Source organism: Panthera onca, chromosome A3 (assembly GCF_046562875.1).
Source record: "Panthera onca isolate mPanOnc1 chromosome A3, mPanOnc1 haplotype 2, whole genome shotgun sequence".
Classification (NCBI taxonomy): Eukaryota; Metazoa; Chordata; class Mammalia; order Carnivora; family Felidae; genus Panthera; species Panthera onca.
Window position 1 is genome coordinate 138,413,512 of NC_138341.1, and position 17,164 is coordinate 138,430,675.

At 56.1% G+C, this 17,164-nt stretch overlaps 1 protein-coding gene across 4 annotated transcripts; it reads left to right on the top strand.

Moving 5' to 3' along the window:
* The first annotated feature begins 443 nt into the window (after positions 1-443).
* Positions 444-14,882, top strand: MTG2 (mitochondrial ribosome associated GTPase 2). 4 transcript variants are annotated; one of them, XM_081795376.1, is made up of 7 exons: positions 444-695; positions 8,362-8,552; positions 10,454-10,601; positions 11,488-11,603; positions 12,339-12,557; positions 12,682-12,820; positions 13,436-14,882. In XM_081795376.1, the coding sequence occupies exons 1-7, from the start codon at positions 449-451 to the stop codon at positions 13,828-13,830; spliced, it is 1,455 nt and encodes a 484-aa protein (XP_081651502.1). In that variant the 5' UTR covers positions 444-448; the 3' UTR covers positions 13,831-14,882. The 4 variants fall into 4 exon arrangements, with proteins under 4 accessions (XP_081651502.1, XP_081651503.1, XP_081651504.1 ...); XM_081795377.1 differs by lacking the exon at positions 444-695 and adding an exon at positions 1,140-1,246; XM_081795378.1 differs by lacking the exon at positions 444-695 and adding an exon at positions 1,147-1,252.
* The last annotated feature ends 2,282 nt before the right edge of the window (positions 14,883-17,164 follow it).

The window sequence follows — 17,164 nt, forward strand, 5'->3', positions numbered from 1 at the left end:
GCAGGCAGATGTCTGACCGGGGAAGCCAGTGCCTGATCGAGGCAGCGGGTGTCTGGTGGGGGAGGCAGGTCTCTGATGCAGACAGCCATCAGTTGGACGGGGTGGCAGTGTCTGATGGGGGCAGCCAGTGTCTGAAGAGGGAGGCGGATGTCTGACCGGGGAAGCCGGTGCCTGACGGGGGAGGCCGGTGTATGACAGGACTGCCAGGTGTCACCGGGGGGCGGGGCGTGGCTGTCGGGGGAGGCAGATGTCTGACGGGGGAGACAGGGGTCTAACAGCAACGGCCCGTGGCTGTCGGGGGAGGCAGGTGTCTGACGGGGGAGACGGGTCTCTGATGGGGGTGGCCGGCGTCTGAAGGCGGAGGCAGATGTCTGCATGACGGGGAAGACAGAGGTCTGTCCGAAGGGGGCAGTCGGTGCCTGACGGAGGAGGCGGGTCTCTGATGGGGATGACCCGCGTCAGTCGGACGGGGCTCCGGGTGTCTGACGCGGTGGCCGGGTGCCCGCCAGCCGGCGCCCCTCCAACCGCGACACAGCCAACGCGGACGCCCAAGGACGCGGGCCAGAGTAGGTCCTATCTTCCGCTCACGCTCGCTGGGCAGGCCCTGCGCAGGCGCAGCCTGCCGGGGGCGGGTCCGGCCCCGGAAGTGATCTGCAGCCCGGGTCCGGGCCCCGGAAGTGACGTGTCCCGGAGCGGTGAGTGCGGGCGCGGGCGGGCGTCGGGGCGGCCCAGGGGACCGGGGCGCGGGGTCGGCGACGGCGGGCACGCCTTGTGAGAGCGGCCTTGGGTCCCGGGCGCCCCCGCGTCCTTCCGTGCGTGTCTGCGTAACCGCCGGGGACGCACGGCCGCGCGAAAGGGCGCGAGCGCTCACACGTCCTGCGAAACATTTCGGAGCGCGTGTAGACGGAGCGCTGCTGCAAACGCGGCTCCCTGCTCCGCTTTCCCGCGCCGGGCGCTCCCGGTGTGGCGGGTGTCTCTGCGGCCCCCGAGCAGGCGTGCTCCCGGGTCCGGGGCGGGCGGCACCGCCACGGCGCCGTCGAGGAGCGAACGTGTGCGGAGACCGTGCAGTCGGGACGCCGACCTGGAGCTGCGACGGTGGAGTTGCTTCTGCCCCTGGACCCAGAGGATTTAGTGGGGAGGGTGCCGCCACCAGAACCAGACGGGAGCGGCCCGGAACCAGCTTCCTCGACGGCAGGGAGAGCAAGTGCCTCTGGGCCGGCTCTGCAAACAGCACGCACGCTCTTAGGTGGTTGTAAGGAATGAATTTTGAAATTTCTGTGGAAGGTTTAGAAGAGGTTCCTGGCAAAGAATAACTTCTGCTCAGCAGTACAACTGAGCTTAACGCTTTATAGAGCGAAGTAATAGTGTCCAAGGCCCTGCTGGCTCGGTTGGTCGGTAGAGGATCCGACTCTTGATCTGGGGGTGGGGAGCCTACTTGAAGAAAAACAATAGTAAGTAATTTAAGAAACAAACTGGAGGGACGCCTGGGTGGCTCAGTCAGTTGAGCGTCCGACTTCGGCCCAGGTCATGATCTCAAGGCTCCTGGGTTCCAGCCCCACGTCGGGCTCTGTGCTGGTAGCTCAGAGCCTGGAGCCTGCTTCGGATTCCGTGTCTCCCTTTCTGTCTCTCCTCCTACCCTGCGGCGTGCGCGCTCTCTTTCTCTCTCAAAAGTAAATATTAAAAAAATAATAAAGTAGAGCCCTTACCACGTGCTGAGTACCTTTCCAGCAATTGTAAAAGCCCCATCCTGTAATCATAACATCGGCTGGACTCTGGACCCTGGGTTTCATCACTGTCTGGCCTTTACCTGCTGAACGGGCCCAGTAGACAGATGCTCCCAGGAGGAATCTGAGCTCACTTCCTGAGTTCCCACAGTAGAGACCAGCACTCTCCAGAAGGACTCTCTGTAATAGTGGAAGTGTGATGTCCAGTATGGGGCCCCCTGACCACACGTGGCTGTCAGCACTTGAAATGTGCCTTGTGTAACTGAGGGACAGTATTTTTACATTTTTATTTATTTATTTTAAATGTTGTTTTTGGGAGAGAGAGCAAAGGAGGGGCAGAGACCGGGACAGAGGATCTGAAGCCGGTTCTGCGCCGTCAGCACGGAGCCCGATGCAGGACCTGAACTCACAAAGGGTGAGTCATGATCTGAGTCAAAGTCGGATGTGCAGCTGACCGAGCCACCCAGGTGCCCCGTTTTTAAATTTTTAACTAATTTAAATTGAATAGCCCCATGTGGTTGGCTCATTGGGCGGTGCAGGGATGGCATTAGAAGGAAAACAGCAAACAGCAGCGTGACACAAAGTTGAAATTGTTACTTATCGAGGGAAGCCCTGTCACTCAGGCATGCAATCAGCAGGCTTTTCCAACCGGTGCTGGAAGGGCCGGAAGGAGGAAGTAAGCCCAGTAGGCAAGATTCAGAGCGCAGCTCTCTGGCTGGCCCTGTAGCCGCTGACCTCTGCGACAGGTCTCCGGGTTTCGTGTCACCGGTGCCCTGTACCTGGTGTCGGCCAGGGCTGGGTGCACGGTACAGCCCTGCAGCGGGCTTTGCCGTGGATGTGCTGGTAGCAATGCTGGAGGACTTGTCCCTTTACCAGTTTCCTCGCTCCGCTGCTGCCACCTGACCACTCAGACCTCGGGTGAGCCACTTTCCCTCTTCATCTGCCAGTCGGGGGACTGAAAGTACTTTGCTTACAGAGGCCCAGATAAGGCGATCCTTAAAAATACTCAGCTCAGTATTTTGCAACGCGGTAGACGTCTTGAATGTTGATAGTTACGCTTATTTCTAGGCACTTTTTATGTATGGCGCTACCGTGGGTGAGACTGTTTTCTTCATTTTCCAGTTGTTTGCCGCTAGTGTATGAGTACAATTGGTTACTTGGTTAATCGTTTTATTAATTTTAGTCATTGTTTTATAGGTTTTCCTGGGACTCTCTGTGGAAACAATCATATCTTCTGCGCTATCACCTCTCCTTTTTTGTTTTGTTTTCATTCTTTTTTTTTTTTTTTTTTTTTTTTTTTTTTTTTTTTTTTTTTTGGGACAGAGAGAGACAGAGCATGAACGGGGGAGGGGCAGAGAGAGAGGGAGACACAGAATCGGAAACAGGCTCCAGGCTCCGAGCCATCAGCCCAGAGCCTGACGCGGGGCTCGAACTCACGGACCGCGAGATCGTGACCTGGCTGAAGTCGGACACTTAACCGACCGCGCCACCCAGGCGCCCCTTGTTTTCGTTCTTTATTGCAGCGTTTGAAACACAGTGTTGCGTAGAAGTGGTGAGCATAGCGGCTTTTTCTCCATCGTGGGTAACAGTCCAGTCTTTCTCCATCCCGTGTGATGGCCACGTGGGCCAGATGCCCTTTTGTCAGCTTGGAGATGTACCCTCCCGTTCCTCATTTGCTGCAGCGTTTCCTTTTCCTGATCACACATGGCTGCTGACTTGGGTCAGGTGTGTGTGATTGCCAGTGGGAAGCGGGGGTGGGGTTGTAACTGCTAATAAAGCCTGTGTTCCAGGAGTCATCCCGCTTGGCCCTGGTACGCGGTAGGCTCAACTGGACCCTGTGTTGTTAGGGATTCTTTGTGTCTATGTTCATGAGGGATGTTGGACTGTAATTTTCTCTGTAATACGAGGCTTTGGTACTAGAGTTTCACTGGTCTTGTAAAATGAGTTAGGTAGTGATCTCACTTCCTTTTTCTGAGAAAGTTTCTGTAAGATTGCTGTTATGTCTTCCTTGAATGTTCTTTAGAATCTCCCAGTAAAATCGTCTGAGTCTAGAGTCTTTTGGGGGATGTTTCTTATGAGCAGTTTAACTTTTTTTAGTAGACACAGCTATTTAGATTTTCTACTTGTTGTATTAGTTGGGTGAGTTGCATTTTTCAAGAAATTGTCCATTTCACGTAAGTTACTGAATTTGCTGGCAAAAACTTGTTCATAGCATTCTCTTACCCTTTTCGTATCTGGACAGTTGGTGCTGAGAACCCCTTTTAAATTCCTGACATTGGGGATCTGTGTTCACTCTTGATCAGTCTGATGAGAGCTTTGTTAGCACCATGAATCTTTTCAGTGTATCTTTTCAGTGGCTGTGGTGTTTTTCTGTCGTCTGCTAGGGTTTATTTCTACTCTTTATTATTTCCTTCCTTCCACTTTGCACTTTCTGGTTTCTTGATCTTAGCTGGTTTTAGATTGTTCTTCTTTGCCAGGGTGAGCACGCAGAGCCCCGAGGGTCCCCTGAACTGGGCATGTTGTGCTGTCCTTGCCGTTCCTTTCAAAATGGAAGCGTGCTGTATAACTTCCGGGTAATCGGGGTTTCCTTAGTACTGTACGCTTACTGACTTCGGTCTTCTTGTAGCCAGAGAACACACCACACCCTCCGTGGTTTCCATCCTCTTGAATCAATGCTCGAAGCTTTGCGTCCCGTCCGATGGTCTGTCTAGTGAGTGTTCCAGACGCCTGAAAATAGCGTCTGCTCTGCAGTCGTTGGATGAACTGCTCTGTGCATGTCAGATCGACCCTGTTGATAAGATGGCTCAGATTTTCTGCATCTTCGTCGCTGTTTTCGGTTGTTTGCTTGTTTTCTCTTCAGCTACTTTTTTTTATTTTTAAAATTCCCCACGATGGCTGTGCAGCGGTCTGTTTCTCCCTTCAGTTCTTTCAGATTTTGCTTCATGTGTTTCGAAGTTGTCATTGTGCACATCTGTAGCTGCTCGGTGCCCTTGGGTCACTATCAGATGTCTTCCCTCGCGTCCGGTGATGCTGTTTCTGGACGTCTGTCTTACCTCAGTTACGCATCTGGTTAGGTTAAACTAAACTCTTCTATTGTTTATTTTCTGTGTGTCCTCTCTGCTTCCGTTAGCCCTGTTCTTCTGAACCGTTGGCGTGTTTTGAAGCGTCCCCTGTCCCTGTCGGTTGGCTCTTGGGCCGTCTCTGTGTTGCGTGTCAGCGGCTGCTCTGGGGAACACGGTGCACATGCCCAGCCTGTCCTCGCCTGCTCGGCGCTGAGGCTGGTGCGGGCCGCTTGCCCCCCACGGTCCCTTTCATCTCCCCGCGATCTGACGCTGTCAGGTGGAGGACCTCTGCCTGCGTCGAAAACCCACTGGACGGTATTGTAAATAAGTCTTTCTTGCTGTGATCTTACGTGTCTAATCTCACCAGGAAAATTGGCAGTGCTTTTAAGTCATTTACCTTTTCTGTTGCTGCCTCCCGTTGCTGAAGATCTGGGTGTCCCTCTGGGGCCGTTTTCCTTCACCTCGGGAACTCTCGAGCATCTCTTGCAGAGATGCTTTTTCACCGTCTGAGACCGTCTCGTTCCATCTCCCCTCCTGAAGGGCGTCCTTGCCGGGCCTGTGATGCTGGGCGGACAGCCCTTGTCTTAGAGATAGCACTCCAGGATGGCTTAACGCGGTGTGGGACCCTGGCTCTGGCCCTGGAAGAGAGAGAGAGCTGTTGGTGGAAAAACTGGTGCACTCCGAATGCCATCTGGAGTTTAACCCAAGTCGGGTTCTTAGTTTTGGCAAACGTATCCCGGTCACGTAAGACGCTAACGTTAGGGGAGACCGGCCAAGAGGTATATGGGAATATCTTTCACCTTTTTTTTGTAAGTCTAAAATCATTCCCAAATAAAAGTTCCTTGTAGAAACAGTATGCACTTACAGAAAGGTAACGGGAGGGTATCCCCGGGGCGGGGGGGATTGGGGTTCAGCCCAGCATGGGGGGTGGAGGAGGGGAGGGTTTGGCTGCTATGAGGATTGAGCCAGTGAACAAACATGTCCAGGACGCTGGAAGCGGGGACCTGGCAGTCAGAGAGTGGAGTTGTCGAGACAGAAAGAGGAGATGAGCATGCGTCCTGCGGTGTGCAGTTGGGCACGTAGGTGTGAATTCCTGGCTCGCTAGCTGTGGGTGGACAGGCGTAGCAGTGACGCACAGGTGGGTGTGTGTACCTCTGTCTGCCCTCCGGGTCCCCCCTGAGAGCCCGCAAGCTGCGAAACCCCAGCCTGCCCAGCGGGCACAGGGGCTTCTGAATCCCATTCTCCACTCACAGCAACGGGGGCTTCTTGAGTAAAGGCTGATCTCAGGGTCGTCTGGGGAGAATACGAAGTGAGCCCGGAACATTTTGTACCCAGAAGCAGGGAAGTCCTCAAAGATTGATGGGCCGCCACTGGCCAAACTGGGGACCGTTTGAACATGATAGATAGATATGTAGATAGATAAATAAATATGTAAATAGGTCATAAATAACTAAACGCATGCATATCCAAGTGTAGCTCACTAAAACAGAAAAGCACGAGCCCACGACGGTGAATAAATGGGGAGCTGATGAGGAGGGGGAAGCCGGCAGGGACCCCAGAGGGCTGGAGCTCAGAGTGCATCAGGAAAGGACCAAGGAGACCCGGCCCTCTGCGGGGCTTGTGTGACATTCTTGTCACGAGGGGAGGGGACGTCAGTCAGACGGGGGACACACACCTGCTGCAGGACACCTGGCCCGTGGCCTCGAAGCGTCACTGGCACGAGAGCCAAGGCGAGGCTGAGGAGCGTCCCAGGCTAGGGAGGCTGAAGGGAGGGCCGTGCGTGTGGCCGGAGGCCTGCTCGCGGGGGACGCCGGCTCCACGGGGGGCACGCGTGGGGTGATCCGGGGCGTGGGGCGTCAGGTCGGCAGCTTCCCCGCAGGCGATTCAGGAAGGAAAGGGTCCTTCACCCCCGACTCTGCCTTTTCCATGACTGTGACAGTTTCCAAATGAGAAGCAAAACTCTTCAGTGCCTTGCTAGGAGAATTCCCACAAAGAATGTATCCCTTCCCTGTGGAACCCGAATGTGGAGCTGGAGGCTCACGGGAGGGGCTTCTAAGGTCCAAGCAAATTCTGTCTCCTCTCCTGCTGTGTTACACACTTGGTGGCTTTCTAATTTTTTTTTTTTTTTTTTTAATATTTATTTAGTTTTGAGACAGAGAGTGAGCAGGGGAGGGGCAGAGAGAGAGGAAGACACAGAATCCCAAGCAGGCTCCAGGCTCTGAGCTGTCAGCACAGAGCCCGACGCGGGGCTAGAACCCACGAGCTGTGAGATCATGACCTGAGCTGAAGTCGGATGCTTAACCGACTGAGCCCCCCAGGCGCCCCTCTAATTATATTTTAAACATTACCTGTACGTTTCTTTTCCTATTTGCGTGTATATTTCATACTTAGAAACGGGAGGGAAACTTTCTGAGTTTTCTTTTACGTGGCACACGTGTGCCCACGCATCAGGGACATCTGAGAGTGGGTGGGTATCAGGCCCTCACAGCAAAGGGAGAAGGGGCTGTCACCCCTAGAGTGCCAGGTCCCAGGCTGCCTCACATGTGGCCTTGGCACCTACAGATGTGTGGGCACTGGTAAGGGTGTGAGCAGCCCCCAGTTAGGGACAGGTGGCTCACACTGAGCACGAACGTGGGCGGCCTGTTCACGGGGATTAACTCGGCCTGTCCTGCCAGCCCCGTCCCATTGACAGATGCACAGAGTGAGGCCGCACAGGGAAGAGTGCTTCCGGGTCCACACTGGGGACAAGGGGCAGAGGGGACATTTGCTTCCAGTCTGGGGGCATAACCACCGCGCTCCATAGCCTGTATTCTCACTGGTCCAGTTTGGCTATTTGTGTACTGCACAGGATAACCCACTAATATTTGAGTAATTGAGTGTTTTAATATATTTTTTAATATTTATTTTGAGAGGGTGCACACACAAGTGGGGAAGGGGCAGGAAGAGAGAGTCCCAAGCAGACCCCGTGCTGACGTAGGGCTCGATCCCACAAACCGTGACACTGTGACCTGAGCTGAAATCAACTGACTGAGCCACCCAGGCCCCCCTGGGTGTTTTAAGAACTTTTTATTTGAGGCTCGGGTTTTCTTCTTAATGTTCTCACTGAGCAGATATTTGATAACCTGTAGAGGAGTGCATCCAGTGCTGCGGGAGGTTTAACGATTTAAATCCTTTGTACACACATCTTGCTCTCAAGTAAGACAGAGGCTGAGAAGGGCAGGTGACCCTTCCTGGGTCGGAGCTGAGAGTGGTGATGGAAGACAGTCCTGTTAGTGAGTTTGTTTACGTGTTTCAAAACCACACGTGGAGATACTGCCGTGCACAGGCCTTTTCTTTAGTTTCAGTTTGCAGGGTTGTGGGTTTTGTTTTTTTTTAAGTTTATTTATTTTGAGAGAGAGAGTCCCAAGCAGGCTCCGCTCTGTCCGCGCAGAACCCGACTTGGGGCTCCATCCCACAAGTATGAGACCATGACCGAAATCAAGAGTCAGATGCTTAACCGACTGAGCCACCCGGGCGCCCCTCGGTTTGCAGGTTTAAACCAGGCGTCTGATTTTGCCAATTTGATTTTTGTTAAGGAGCCATGGTGCCTTCGAGGCTTCTCTCAGTAGGACCGCGGACCGTGTTTGGGGGCGTGGGGCGCTGGACTCGGGTCGCGCCCGGCCAGCTCCCGTGGCACGCTCCCCCCAGGCTGCTCTCGGCCAGCTGTGCGGACCTCTCCAAGCACCAGGAGCCCCCCGGAAAGAAACCGCTCTCCGAGAAGAAGCTGGTGAGATTTCTGACCTTGAAGGAGGTTGCCTGCAGTTCCCTCTCTCAGAAGCAAGGCACACTGTTTTGAGATCTCATTTTCCTGTTCATTCATTCTGATGTGTGTGATGCTACACATGTGGCATCTTGAACGCGATGAGATGGAAAGAAGGTCTGTGTGCCGAGTCCTGTGCTCGTGGAAACTGCGAAGAGCGGGGAAGGCGCGTGGGTGCCGCCGGAGCGCCGTGCTCCTTCCCTGCAGCCGGGAGGGAGGGTGCACACTAGCAGGGGAGGGGCAGAGAGAGGGAGAGAGAATTCCAGGCAGGCCAGCACGGAGCCCGACGTGGGGCTCAAACTCCCCCACCGTGAGCTCAATACCTGAGCCGAAGTCAAGAGTCAGACGCTCCACAGACTGGGCCCCCAGGCGCCCCTGGGACGTGTGTACTAGGTACGTTCTTAAGTATGTACGAGTCGTTCTTCGTTTAAAACCTCTGTGGGGGGAAGGGGCCTGCCTTTAGCTTTATACTTCTTTAAGCCTTACCTGGTTTTTGTTCTAAATTCACCAAGACCTACTAAGAACGTGAATGACCTTTGATTAAATTTAAGCAGATAGGTGCTTCCGACCCTATCTATCATTCCTCCTAAATGGGTGTGGGCAGATAAGCATCACCTGGGCCAAGAGTGTTTTCTGTGGACAACTTACCACGTGCCTCAGCTTTGCATGGTCTTAGCTGAACGTACAAATTGAATCTAAGTTTTATTTTCCCTAGAACGTTCATCAGTTGTGCTTTTTTCCCATCACGTTGATCTTGATTATGTTGGCCTACAGCAAAGTTTTTGAAATAGTAATTCGTGGTTTTTCCACGTGGTGGTGCCAGAGAATCTTAAAATACTTGGGTATTAAAAAAAAAAAAAAAAGATCTGCTTATGCAGTAGTGGACAGAAATGCACATGCCCTGGGTCCTGGTGGAGGGGCCTTGTGGATGGCCACGTCCACCTGCATACGCGTGCAGGAGGGCGGCGGGTTCCCCGCTAGCGGGACACTGGCACTGTGCCCTGGCACCTCGGAGAGCTGGCCAGGATGAGCTAATGTTTATCAAATGTGAACCTAGTTAGTTCTAGTTCTTCTCCTAGATTGTGCCTCCCTTAGGGGCCTAGAGCAACACTTACTCTCAGGTGAGGAGTTGTCTGTATTGCTACATTTAAACCTAAGCCCTCTTCAGGGGCGCCTGGGTGGCTCAGTCGGTCAAGTGTCCGACATCAGCTCACGCCATGATCTTGCAGTCCTTGAGTTCGAGCCCCGCATCGGGCTCTGTGCTGACAGCCTGGAGCCTGCTTCAGATTCTGTGTCTCCCTCTCTCTCTTTCTCCCCCGCTCGCACTCTGTCTCTGTCTGTCTCTCTCTCTCAAAAATAAAGATTTTTTTTTAAAAATTAAAAAATAAATAAACAAACATAAGCCCTTTTCAGTTGGGCTGCAGAAAACATTCTTTCTTTAAAGTTAGAAGCCTGGTAATCCACCAAGGACTCTCGCATTCATTATGGTGTCTTTCCATTAGTAAAGACCTATTATTTCAGTAACGTATTTCTATTTGAAAAAACATGGAAAGATGCTTTGTTTAAGGAATGTTCTCTAAACAACTCTCATTTTTTTTAGTTTGGGAATGTTGACTTCGTTATCCAACTGAGTTCCGTGCTGACCACTTTTTACATGTGCCTTGTTGACTGACGTGGGCCTACAAGTAGTAGGGGCTCGTGGGAACCTTTTCCTATTTTTGCACTGGAGGCGAGATTAGTAACCTTAGCGTCATTTACCTCTAGTCTTAAAACCTGTCATAGATACAAAAGGCACATTCCACATGGCTGCCTGGTCCTCGCGAGGATCGCGGAGGGAGTAACGAGTGGGCTCGCTGTGCTCTCTGCAGAAGAGGCATTTTGTGGACCATCGCCGAGTGCTCGTCCGAGGGGGATGTGGAGGCGACGGGGTGAGCTGTTTCCACAGTGAACCCCGGAAGGAGTTCGGAGGCCCCGACGGTGGTGATGGAGGTGACGGTGGCCATGTCATCCTGAAAGGCACGTGTCCCCGGGGGCCGTGTGGGAAGGATCGGGGTGTCTGCTCCTCTTTGGGGTGGAGCGTCTCCAGCTTCTTATCCGCGTGGGAATTTGAATTCAAATGTTGACGTATGGACATCATTTTTATTAAATTATATGTGTGTTCGTACTTAATGCCCCTGAACCAACTTCAGTGGTGGGTTTTTCTAAATTTGAGGAGTACAAAGTGCGTTTACTCTCAGGGAGTGTAACGTTCTAGTCCAGCACGTAACAACAAGGTCGGTGTTGCTGTCTCGGTACGTGCCGGAAGGCTGTGGACTACGTTGACCACATTGTGGGGCTCGAGCTCATGAACGCTTGAGATCGTGACCTGAGCCGATACCAAGGGTCAGACACTTAACTGACGGAGCCGCCCAGGCAAACCCGAAAGTGGAACTAGTTTTACATTGATGATGGTATTATAGGTGATTTTGAATTTTCAGAAATTGTATTTTTTTGAAAGGAAGTGAGAATTTAGCTTTTTAAAATGTCACATTGCGGGGCGCCTGGGTGGCTCAGTCGGTTGGGCGTCCAACTTCGGCTCAGGTCATGATCTCACGGTTCGTGAGTTCAAGCCCTACATCGGGCTCTGTGCTGACAGCTCAGAGCCTGGAGCCTGCTTCCGATTCTGTGTCTCTGTCTCTCTCTGCCCCTCCCCTGCTTGCACTCTGTCTCTCAAAAAGAAATGTTTAAAAAAAAAAATTAAAATATCCCATTGCTCGCTCGGTAACTTGTGCCATGACTTCATTCCATGTTTCTGTGCGCGAGCATTTTTAATGTCCTTAAACCCAACCAGAGGAAGTGGACAGTGTGCAGAGAATTCTGCTTTTAAGCCAACAATGGTGAAGGTCGTTGCTCTAACTTGTAGCTGACCAGCAAGTCAAGTCGCTGTCCTCTGTGTTGTCGCGGTACCAGGGTTTCCATGGGCAAGCCGGCGGCCGGAAGAACTGCTCCGGGCGAGGCGGCGCTGTCCTCTACATCCGGGTAAGCCTGTCGTGGCCTCAGGGGGTGCCTCACAGGGGTCCCCTTGGCTCGGACACACAGCTGTCCGAGACCGAGACTTGGTCCTAATTTTATCCCACACGTGTGTATGACCCGTTTTCAAAAATCACAAAATAATTGTATTTAAAAAGCGGGACTCCAGGGGCGCCTGGGTGGCTCAGTCGGTTGAGCGGCCGACTTCGGCTCAGGTCATGATCTCACAGTCCATGAGTTCGAGCCCCGCGTCAGGCTCTGTGCTAACAGCTCAGAGCCTGGAGCCTGTTTTGGATTCTGTGTCTCCCTCTCTCTGACCCTCCCCCATTCATGCTCTGTCTCTCTCTGTCTCAAAAATAAATAAACGTCAAAAAAAATTTTTTTTTTTTTTTTTTTTAATAAAAAGCGGGACTCCAGGGGTCCGCTCTTCCTCTGTCCTGACCCTCTCAGGCCATCTCTCTGTCAGATTATTCCAGTGTTTTCCAGATGCTTCCATCCACCCTAATGTTTTAGAAACACTGTTTGAAGAAGCTATCTGAATGCCATGCAGGGATTATGACAGCCCCATAAAGTCCCTGTGAAGGTTGGGACCTTTCTCTTGGTGCTTCGTAGCTCTGTGAAGGGGGACCTAGTGGTGCCCCCTCCCTCTGCTACACCCCCCTCTTCTAGACACGGACAGATGCATGGGGTCTGGTCCACTCACGTGTCTGCCCTCCAGCCCCGCAAGTGCTTCATTATTTTCAGGTCCCTGTGGGCACCTTAGTGAAGGAGGGCAGTGAAGTCGTGGCTGACCTGTCCTGCCCGGGCGCGGAGTACGTCGCCGCTCGGGGAGGTGCGGGAGGAAAAGGCAACCGCTTTTTCCTGGCCAATGACAACCGTGCACCGGTGACCTGTACCCCCGGGCAGCCCGGTCAGGAACGTGTCCTCTTCCTGGAGCTCAAGACGGTGGCCCACGCCGGGATGGTGAGTATCGTGTGGGGCCCCAAGCAGGAGGAGGGGGTGTGGGCACTGCCGACCGATAGACGCTCTGTCCCCGGTGCTGCCACAGGCGCCCCGCGGTGACACCCCATCTCTGCCTCTCTTCCAGGTTGGGTTCCCCAATGCCGGGAAGTCCTCGCTTCTCCGGGCCATTTCGAACGCGAGGCCTGCCGTGGCGTCCTACCCGTTCACCACCTTAAAGCCCCACGTTGGGATTGTTCGCTGTGACGATCACCAACAGATAGCAGGTGGAACTTCATAGTCCTCTCCGAGGTTGGGTGTAGACAGTGTCCTTCGGAGCCGTGCTTCTGTCGGCCTTCAGAGCCGCCCCCCCAGATGCGGCCTTGCTGCAGCCCCCGTCGAAGTGCTCTCGGGAGTCGTGTGCTCCTTTCGGGCCCGAGGAAGGCCTGCCTCCCCCCCTCAGCACTTGTCGCGGAGGTGACACGTGACCTCAGAGCTTTCCCCGTGCCATTTCGAGGGAAGAAAACTTTTTCCCCGGGAGGGAAGGTACCCGTTAAAAGCAGTGAGCCTGCCGCTCACGTTACTTGTATAGCACTTTGCGTTTGCAGAGTGCTCTATAATAATTTCTGTCGGCAATCCGGTTCCTAACAGTTTACAGGAGGCCGTGTTCCCCTTTTCTGAATCATTTTTACAGCCAGAGGCTGGCTTGTGTTCACTGTTCCTTACCGGGCAGGCCCCCCCCCCCCCCCCCCCCCCCCCCCCCGCATACCTCAGCCTCTGGCAGCTCAGAGCCACGGTGCCCGGGACGGCAGCCGGCCCGATGGGTCGCTCCGGCGGGAAATCCGGCGGCATCCGTGTCCGGGGTTCCGCAGGCAGCCCCCCTGCTCTGTCTCCCCCTGCAGTGGCGGACATCCCGGGCATCGTCCGGGGCGCGCACCGGAACAGGGGCCTGGGGAGCGCCTTCCTCAGGCACATCGAGCGCTGCCGCCTCCTCCTGTTCGTGGTGGATCTCTCGGAGCCAGAGCCGTGGACTCAGCTCGAGGCCCTGAAGTGGGAGCTGGAGCAGCACGAGGCCGGCCTGTCCCGGCGACCCCACGTGGTCGTGGCAAATAAGGTCGACCTCCCCGAGGCCAGGGCTGCCGTGCCCCGGCTGCGGGCGCGCCTGGGCCCGAGCGCCGTCGCCCTGTCGGCGGCCACCGGGGAGAACGTGGAGGCGCTGCTGCTGCGTCTGCAGGAGCTGCACCGCCAGCACGTGGCCACCGAGCTGCAGCGCGGCCGCCAGCCGCTCAGGTGGTAGCCCCCCCCCCCCCCCCGCTCGGCGCGGAGACGAGTCGCTTACGAAGATCGGCAGCGTGGGTGCCGCGCCCTCCGCCGCCAGCCGGGGCTCCCCCTCCGGCAGACTCCGCGCCTCCCGTACCCGCCGGCGGGCGGAGGGGGTCTCGTCCGTGTCGCTCGGCGCCCTCATCGGCGAGGGCCCCGCGGCCGTCACATGCGGCCGAGCGGCCCGGACTTGGATGAGCCGAGGGGGAGGCGCGGGCCCAGGAGCCCCCACACTGGAACCGTCAGTGCCGGCAGCCGCCCCCGAGGCCCGCACGCCCTAGGAGGGGACAGGAGGGCGCGGGGACCGGGTGCGCCCGCAGGCGCGAGGCTCTTCTCGAATGCCCCCGTCTGAGAGAAGCAGGAAGGGCGACGCCTCCCCGGTTGTTCCCAGACGGAGCGGCGCTGCATGGAGCCGCTTGCGTCACGACTCAATGCACCCAATATCCGACCCGGGGACGGCTGGCTCCCGGCCGCGTGCGGCTTATTAACTCAGGGCGCAGACTTGTGTGCCCCCCAGATAAAGTCCGACGCTGGGGGCACGGCCCTGAGGGCCCTTTAGGGACAAAGTGGATGGGGAGCGGGGGGCCCTGGATCCTGTGGGGACTAGCCACGGGGGTCCCCGCTGCTGGGCGCTGGGTGGCTGGGTGCCGGGCGTCCCCTCAGATGATAAACTTGACCTGAGCCCTCAGGAACAGCTCCGTTCTGAACTACCGTCACATCTGCGCTGGAACCAGAGTCCTTTGCCTGCAGCTTTATTTTAATGTCTGATAATTTCCGAGGTCCTTGTGTTCTGGAAACACAGATGGGTTTTGCGATCTCTTTGCTCTCTCTGGGGCCACCTCAAAGGCTTTGGTAGAGTGGCATTAATTATCGTGGCCTTTCATCTCTGGCTGGGCCCCGGCACGCGGTACTCTGCACAGGGGCGACACTGGCTGCCTCCCCGCTTCTGCCCTGCTCTCGGCCGGGCCCCCGGCAGCCTCAGGGCCTGACCCAGAAGACGCTCTGATAAATATTTATGGAACGAAGAAAGGAATGGTGTCTGATAGGTACATTTCAGTTTCTTTTAGTTTGAAAATATCTTGAGGGGCTCCTGGGTGGCTCGATGGGTTGAGCATCTGACTTGATCTCGGCTCAGGTCACGATCTCACAGTCACGAGATCGGGCCTAGCATCGGGCTCTGCATTGACAGCAAGGAGCCTGCTCGAGGTTCTCTCTCCTTCTGTCTCTGCCCCTCCCCTTCCCATGTGCGCACACTCTCAAAATAAATGGACGTTTAAGAAAAATAGATCTTGTAAAGACATGTGGTTGGCGGGAGGACTCGCTGAGTGGCCAAGGCCCCAGTGCCACCCCCCTCCCGTCCCAGCCCCCCACCAGGGCCACCTCTCATGATTGTGGATAGGGGACATGCATGCCGTCTGGGACCTACACGAGGTGTCCAGCCCTCTGTGTGGCCCATCCTTTCCTTGGAGCTGACCTCTGCCTTGGGCCACTTGCCCTTGTCTGTCCTAACTAACTCCTGTCCCTCCCTGTCGGTTCTTTCCCCAGGTGCTCTAGCCCCTGGTCCTCCTCTGCCCTGAGGATTCCCTCTCCCGTGCTCTCCGCCTGTGGTTCCCATGTGGCCTGTGCAAGCTGCCCCCCAGGCTCTGCCCCTTCAGTCCCTCCCGTCGAGGTGGCTGTCACTTGGTTCCTCATGGCCTTTCTGGAAGTGGCTGTGACAACGGGGGCCTGAGCCTCAGGATGCTGTGCTCCCCAAATCCGCCCACTTTTGGCCCTAAGGCCTGGCACCCCCATTTCCAGAGCGCCTGCACCCACTGGCTCCAAAGAACAAACCTCCAGGCTCCGGCATGGCTCCTGAGGGTGCCTTCAGCACCCCTGCCCTCGGCTCTGTCCCCACCCGACCCCAAGAGGTTGCCCTGCTCTGCTGGCCTCTGGGGAAGCTGGCTGCCCTCCCTTTGTCTTTGCAGAGGCCCATCTGTCCCCCACGCCTTTCCCAGCCTGGTGGGTGCGAGTGGACGTGGCAGTTCCAGGAGAAGGATGGGGAGGTCGGCCACCTGCCCTGAGATGCGAGGGTAACTGCAGATGACCACAGCTTTGTGCTGCCTGTCCTGTCCCGTCCTGTCCTGCTAGAGGTGACTCTGTCCCTGCCTTTAGCCCGGGCTGACCCGTGACCTGTCCTAACCTGCAGAATGTAGGGTGGGGACCGACAGGCCTCCAGCCTGCAGCTCCCCAGGCCTGGGTGAGGCAAAAACATGCCGTCCACACTGTCCGCGTGGGGTCCGGGCCACACCGTGGGTTCAAGCCAGGAATGTGAGGCTGGGGTCCACATCGGTGTGTAGTTCAGGTGCAGAGTGAGCTGGGGGTGGGGCTTCTCCATCCGGGCGCCTTGAGACCCTGATCTCTCCCGTGCGCCCAGCTCAGCTATCTGGGGACAACGGCCTCGGGCTCCTTGGCAGGCAGCCCAGGTGTGGTGGGGCCCGGAGGCCCTCCCTGTGGCCCTGCAGCCGCACAGCAGACCTGCTCCACCCAGACACGAGCGCCCTCCTGAGGGGAGCAGGCCAGGGACGTGGCGGGGGGAGTTGGTTCCCGTGACAAAGTCCATACGCTGGGGGCTTACAACGAGAACCTCATTCCGTCCCAGCTCTGGAGGCCCCACGTCCAGCATCACGGCGCGGGCAGGGCAGTGCCCCCTCGGGAGGCGCCGGGGGATCCTGTCCCCCCCAGGGGTCCTGGGCTCGCACCATGCCCCTCCGATCTGCCTCCACGGTCACGTGGCTTCTCTGTGCATCCCCTCATCCTACGAGGACACCAGTCACTGGACTTCGGGCCCACGCTGAGCCAGGACGACCTCATTCTGAGATCTTTAATTCTATCTGCAAAGGACCTATTTCCAAATCGAAACAAGGTCACATCCTGAGGTTCTGCTGTATATGAACGGGGGAGTGGCCAGTCAAGCCAGGATAGCCCCCTTTTTACCTCGACATCATGTATGTGTTGCAGGGTGCCAGTCCCCTCCTCTCTCCAGCCAGCAGCACGCGTGGTGTGGCCCCTGCACATCCCAGATCCTCCCTCCCCGCTCCGGGCCACCTGCTCCCTTGGAGCAAAGGCCCCTCCTCCCCTGGCCTGGCAGCTCGCGCTGCCCCTCCCCCGCGCCAGCTGTTTCTGGGCCACACCAAGCGCTCCCTGTGGTCCGCGTGCCCTTCCCCAGGTACCCCGTGAAATTGGGGAGGCCTCCCCGCGGGGCCCACCGTGGGCCTTGTCAGCCTGTCTCGGCTTCTGCGGCCACCTGGCTTGTGCAGCGACTCCTGCCCCCA

Coding starts and splice junctions, on each gene's coding strand:
- MTG2 (XM_081795376.1), top strand. CDS start 449: ATGACCCGCGTCAGTCGGACGGGGCTCCGGGTGTCTGACGCGGTGGCC. Junction 8,553..10,453: donor CGCTCTCCGAGAAGAAGCTG/GTGAGATTTCTG, acceptor TGCTCTCTGCAG/AAGAGGCATTTTGTGGACCA. Junction 12,821..13,435: donor CGATCACCAACAGATAGCAG/GTGGAACTTCAT, acceptor CTCCCCCTGCAG/TGGCGGACATCCCGGGCATC.